This window comes from Otolemur garnettii, unplaced genomic scaffold (genome assembly GCF_000181295.1).
Source record: "Otolemur garnettii isolate 467f Iridium unplaced genomic scaffold, OtoGar3 scaffold00012, whole genome shotgun sequence".
Classification (NCBI taxonomy): Eukaryota; Metazoa; Chordata; class Mammalia; order Primates; family Galagidae; genus Otolemur; species Otolemur garnettii.
This window is the reverse complement of record NW_003852407.1, coordinates 6,906,991-6,913,555: the sequence shown is the minus strand read 5'-3', so window position 1 is coordinate 6,913,555 and position 6,565 is coordinate 6,906,991. Positions and strand designations below refer to the sequence as shown.

The 6,565-nt window shown below is 39.0% G+C and overlaps 1 protein-coding gene across 1 annotated transcript in view; it reads right to left on the bottom strand.

Moving 5' to 3' along the window:
- The window catches only part of EPG5 (ectopic P-granules autophagy protein 5 homolog), a 120,251-nt gene that overhangs the window by 69,988 nt on the left and 43,698 nt on the right, over positions 1-6,565 (bottom strand). Inside the window, exons 14-16 of the mRNA XM_012802003.2 lie at positions 4,148-4,312; positions 2,431-2,550; positions 1,267-1,526 (exon numbers count right to left, since the gene is read on the bottom strand). Coding sequence (XP_012657457.1) covers positions 1,267-1,526; positions 2,431-2,550; positions 4,148-4,312 — 545 coding nt within the window. The remainder of the gene's footprint in view (positions 1-1,266; positions 1,527-2,430; positions 2,551-4,147; positions 4,313-6,565) is intronic.

Sequence of the window (6,565 nt, the reverse complement as noted above, 5' to 3'; positions counted from 1 at the left end):
TCAACATGAGCTTTGGGGAGACAAACAACCTAACTATAGCAAATGTCTTCTCTAAATTAAGATTCCTTTCCAAAACTCAACTCCTCCATTAATGTATCCTGCTCTACCCCTCTCTCCAATTCTTTCTGCTCAGATTCTAAGTGGTTCTCCATCCAGGCTGTGTATTAAAGACTAGAGAACTGGCTCCCAGCCCAATTAGGTCAGGATTCAGACCCTCTTACTGCACTAGGATTTTCTTAAAAGTTTCAGAAATTATTTTAAACAGCAAGGGGGTTGAGAACCACTGTTCTCTACATATCATTCAGTCTGTGATTATACACTATAGTACTGCCAATTGTTTTATGCCTGCTATCTCCACTCAGCTATCAACAACCTGAGGGCAACTATCTAATAAATCTTTATCTCTCCTGCTTCCTCGGACAAGGCTAAACACTACAGCTGATAGGACAACTGGCATCCCCATGAAATTATACAGGAACAAGATGTCAGGATACTGTTAAAAATCTGTTACAGTGAGTCTAAATACAAGAACCAGAGAACATAGATCAAACAGGCTTTAGAAAATGGAGAGGCCAGAAAAAAGTTAATGCTTCAGAAGAAAAGGATCCTTAAAAGAAAATTTTTAACCAACTGAGAACTTCTTCATTCATTTAATTACTTACTGCACCAGATAGTTTTCATTGTTTGGGATAAAATGGTAACACAAGGCAAATAACATTATTGGGTACTAACCTAATAGAAGTTATATATGTAACTGAACTGGGGAGAAGATTAAACAGATAACTTCCATACAGTGTGAAAAATGCTCCAGTGGAAGACAGACAGCTATGGGCTCATACCAAACAAGCATGTGACCTGATGAGACATCTCATTCTTCCAGACAGGTACAGACCTTTATTAAGGAGCCTGAGTTGGACTGCCACCACTTCTCTTTAAAAAATTCACTACAAGTAATCAATTATTTTTATTTGGTCATTGGTCTTGAGGAAGAGAATATGACTCTACTGCTGACATGAACATTCCATTCTGGGTAGCAGGTATACCTCCCTCCATAATGTAATAAGGTGGCGTGCTGGTACAAATCTGTTGTGTGTTAATCTGGGCACTATGTCTCCTTGATAAGCTACTAATCAAGGTTTATTATTGGCCCTAATTATCCCTCGACAGGCTGGATGGAGGTCTCAGAACTTGAGATGTAAAAGACAAGATTCTAGACTACCATCTATAAGGTTTAACAACCCTAGAGGTTCAGCCCAAACACTGTACCTGTGGCCCACATCCGTCATAGATAAGGCTAGATAACAGCCAATGGGCATGCCCGCTTTCACAGCCTTCAAGAGAGGATGAAACGTGGGTGAGTCTGTCATGTCAGGCACAGTCGTGGAGAAGGGAACAGCTGGACAACTCTGCTGTATTCCATAATCGTTTTTGTGCAGTTTTAACCTCAAGATCAAATTCCAGGCCCACTGGTTAAATGAGGTCTCAGGTGTCTCTCCATATCGAACAATACTGGCCAAATATGAAACCTAAAACAATGATTTATTTTAAGCCACATTAGTCACACACAAATTAAATCAGTAAGCTCATCCACCCCTTTCTTTCTGGGAGTGACAATGCCCTCAGAAGAAAGGAAAATACTACCTACTGGTCTTCAGTGGATGTTTGTTGCGCTGCATTAAAGCAATCTCTCACTCACAGCAACTTGCTAATCACTTTGTTAACCTAATCTCAGTCAACTTAAGTATAAGAAAAATGATATAAAAGCTGATACGCAAAGAAAAATGTGCTAGAAAGTAAGGCTGAGCACAGTAGCTAGCTCACTCTTAGCACTCTGGGAGGCTGAGGTAGGAGGATTCCTTAAGCTCAGAAGTTCAAGAACAGCCTGAGCAAGAACAAGACCACATCGCCACTAAAAACAGAAAAATCAGCCAGGCATTGTGGCCAGCGTGTATATTCCCAGTTACCCAGGAAACTAAGGCAGGAGGATCATGAGTTTGAGGTTGCTATGAGCTAGGCTGATACCATAGCAGCCTAGCCTGGGCAACAGAGTCAGACTCTGTCTCCAAAACAAAACAACTAAGGTGAGGGAGCTCTCTGATAGCATTTGCCAGTTTGGGTGATGTAAAAACTCCCACCACAGCCAATTTCAAGCTACTAACAGTTTAACAACCTAGCTTGCTAAGTTCCTGAAAATTCAACAGTTCTCACCAGCCAGTACAAATGAGCTCTAGCACGCCACTATAACTCCACTCAAATTCTATAATATTAAAATAGTCATATAAAGAGATGGCTCTTAAAGAAAACCTTTATCTAATAATAGAAGTTAATTTTATTATCTTAAATTGCCAGAAATGCTCTTAGGATACCTTATCTGCCCAGGCAATTTATAAATAAAGATTCGTGTTCTCAGTACAGAAGAAAAGGAAATACCTGCTTCATGCTTTCAGAAAGAAGCCCAGCATATGGCTTCTGTGCAAGGTACTTCTGGTAAGCTTCAAGAACCATCAAAGCCACTTCCGCATGGACTCCTTGATCCAGATGCAGGGTACCCTTTTAAAAAGAAAAATAATCACAAACATACCATCTTGGGGTTTTTGTTTTGTTTGGGGTGGTTTTTATTTTTTGTTTTTTTGGTACTTTGGAATCAGAAGATTAGACAGAATAGTGAAAAAGGATCCCCAACACAGAAGCTAAATATTCCAAAATCACATCCCCTAACAGTGAGTGACAATATAAAATGGTGCGAGGAAAAAAACTGGGATCTTTAAAGAGCCATTACATTCCACCTAGATAGGTTTGAACCTGAGTCATCCCTCATGCTGGCCCAAAAGACTATCCTGAAACATAATCATTCAGCTCCCCCTAGAATCTCTACAAAGAGTTTAGGTGAAAAGTCCAGGGCATTGCCACAAACCAGGAAGAGGCTTAATTAGTATTAAACAAGAAGATAGTTAATAAATTAAATCTACAATTTGATCATCATTCAAATAAGACACTTAGCAACATAGGTGATATATTCCTCCTGAATCAGAAGGTGCCTATCAAATTTCCCACCTATCTTCCTTTGCAGCATAAAGAAATAACATTCCTTCACATTCTCAGGAAAATGACTCTCTTAACTCTAACGAGGAAAGAGACTCTCACGCAGCTCTCTGAAAGGGGAGAATAGAGGTTTCATTCACAAATCAGAGAATTTGATGGTGGAGAACAGCTCCCTGTAGTTCTCACCCACCAGCACGTCAGTGAGAGAAGACCCAGAATAACCCATGGGCAGCCCTAAGGGTCAGGGCCACCTTAGGAGAAAGCTCCTTGGATTCAATATCCTCATCTATACACAGGCGTCGTGTTAATGCAAACCACACAAGACAGCTTCAAAGACCAAATGATTTGCTCAGAACAAAAGCTACCAGACAGATGGAGAGGGCTGAGTTCTCCACCAATTTTCCCTTTAAAATATTAGTCTTTTGATCGAGGAGCTAACTAATAAGGCCCATGGTAATGAGGCATAAAAAGTTTTTTTAATGGTCAAAGTCATTTGACATGGCATCCCTGGAGAGATAAGAGACATTAGCAAACCTTTAATTACAAACTATCTGCCGAGAACTGCCCTCAATGTTTTATGTGTCCTAATTTGTTGAATCCTTACAACCACCCTGTGAGGTATGCCTGTTAACATCATATTACAAACGAGCAACTGAGGCTGAGGAGTTTGGGAAACCTACTCAGGGTCACACAGTCAGGAGGTAAAAGAGCTGCAGTCAGAACCCAGGCAGGCTGGCTCAGAGCTCAGTCTCCTAACCAGTGTTTCAGAAGACAGCTCTGGCAAGTCATATCATAGGTGGAAGAGGAACCAGAGGCAGAAGAGGCATTGGGAGGAACTAGAGTAACCAACTAGCCAGAGATACAATAGATATAAGTGGTATAAGAAAAAAAGGAAGCATTTTTAATGTGGAACAATTTATCTTTATCTAGCAGTGGTTTGTGCTACAAAACAGAACTAAAAGGAAGATCCTAAACTTTGATACAGCTAAAAGAATTTGCCAATCCTACAAATGATACTTAGAAATGTTAATGTTTTGAGAAAATGATTCTTTGAAACCAATGCATATAGAACCTCCAGTCTCTAAGGAATGGTTTTAAGACATACCTGCTCAGCAAATCCCCAATTCAGTCCTTCCAGAATAACACAGGCCAGTTTATTCTTCACCTCTGTCAGATTGTAATTCAATAACCAATCCCGAATCACAGCTATCTCAGAGGCAGAAGGTTGCCAAAGATACAAAGGCAGTTCTTTAAACAAGTAGAGGGAAACCTTATTAAAAAGAAAATATTAATCATTAAAGTCAAGAATCAGGGACAATCTTATATTATGATACCAAATTATAGAAGTGCTTGCAAAAATTTTTCTCCAAAGGAAATGGAACATTGTTTGATTTTTAGACAAGTGAAATGGAAATCATGAACAACAAAATCAAATGGTTATTAAAACTGATACAATTATCATAAGCATATTTTACAATCCTTTGTAAAGATCAGTCTTCTTTTTATAGGTAAATCGGTACACTTCAGTTTAGGTAAACTATCATATAAGATACAATTTTAAAGTCATAATAAATTGGGGGACATTCACTTTACAAAAATATTTAGCATTTTAAATAATTATTTCTTCCATGGCATCTAAGAAGCTATTTCTATTGATTCAAAGCAACCTGGGGGATGGGAACAAGACGTGAGGGGTACAGATGAAGCAAGATCAATCAAGAGTTGATAACTGTTGAAACTGGATCACAGGAAAGTAGGAATTCATTATGCCACTCTTGCTCTCTCATACATATTTGAAATATTCCATACTAAAAAGTTTTTTTATATCTTGTTTACAAAAAGTCTGTAGCACCACTTCTTAAATAACATATCTGTGAGTGCAAATTCAAATGAATACAGTGTGCTTTAAGGGAGAAGAGTAAGTCATTTTATAATGTCTAGAACAGTACTATCCAATGGAAATACAAGCCACATAGGCAATTTTAATTTTTCTAACAACCACCTTTTGTGAAAAGTTAAAAGAAACAAGTAAAATTAATTTTAATAATTTCACCTGATGTCTAAAATATTATCTCAACACGTAATTGTTACCAAAAAAAATGTGTTATATTCTTTTGTTCATACAGAGTCTTCAAACTCAGTGTGTATTTTATACTTCAGCACAATCTACATTTCAAGGGGTCTATAGTCACATGTACCTAGTGGCTACCACATGGAACAACAGATCACACAAACTAGCATTCTTCAGGTTCCAGCACTGCTTCAACTTGGAGCCAAAACAAAACTTTTAAAAATTTTAAAGTTTTAAAAAAGATCCTTCCCGGCTAGGTGCCTGTGCCTCAAGTGGCTAAGGCGCTAGCCACATACACCTAAGGTGGCAGGTTCGAATCCAGCCTGAGCCCGCCAAAGAACAATGATGGCTGCAACCAAAAAATAGCCAGGCGTTGAGGTGGGCACCTGTGGTCCTAGCTACTTGGGAGGCTGAGGCAGGAGACTCACTTGAGCCCAGGAGTTGGAGGTTGCTGTGAGCTGTGATGCCATGGCACTCTACCCAGATAGCTTGAGGCCCCCCATCTTAAAAAAAAAAGATCCTTCCCTTCCTTTTTAAAAATTTTTTATTTGTGTGTGTACATTTAAATTTTCATGAGTATTTATTACTAAAAGTCTAGAATCCTCTGAATAAAATGATAATTTAAAAACAGGAAGGTACTACTTTACCCTTAAAGTATCTGACAGAAAGAACAAAGTATTAATGCTAGAACAAACAGAATAGCAATGAGATCTGTTCAGAAAAGCATCTATCCCAGCTACATAAAAGAACAGCATTGACATATATCTTCCAACAAAGAATGAACGTGGGCTGGGTGTGGTGGCTCACACCTATAATCCTAGCATAGGTGGGTGGATTGCTTGAGCTTAGGAGTTCAAGACCAGCCTGAGCCAGTGCAGGACTCTGTCTCTACTAAAAATAGAAAAATTAGCCAGGAGTTGCGGTGGGCACCTATAGTCCCAGCTACTTGGGAGGCTGAGACAAGAGCATCACTTAAGCCCAAGAGTTTGAGGTAGTTTTTTTTGAGACTCTGTCTCAAAATAAATAAATAAATAAATATAAAAAAATAAATAAAAATAGGAAAGTTAAGCAGGCATTGTGGTGGGCACCTGTATGTAGTCCCAACTACTTGGGAGGCTGAGGCAAGAGGATCACTCGGGCCTTAAAGTCTGAGGTTCCTGTGAGCTATGATGACACCATGGCACTTTACCCAGGTTGACAGAGTGAGACTCTGTCTCAAAAAAAAAAAAAAAAAGAATGAAAGTGGGCCATCATGAAAAACCCTGGAGACATTAAAACATATACAAGGGAATAGTACAAACAACTCTGTGCCAGTACTTTCAACTAGTTAGATGAAGTGGGACAATTTCTTTAAAAACATAACTTACCAAAACTGACTAAAGGAAAAAAAAAAAATCTAAATAGTCGGGCAGTGCCTGTGGCTCGCTGGCCGCATATACCAGAGGTGGCGGG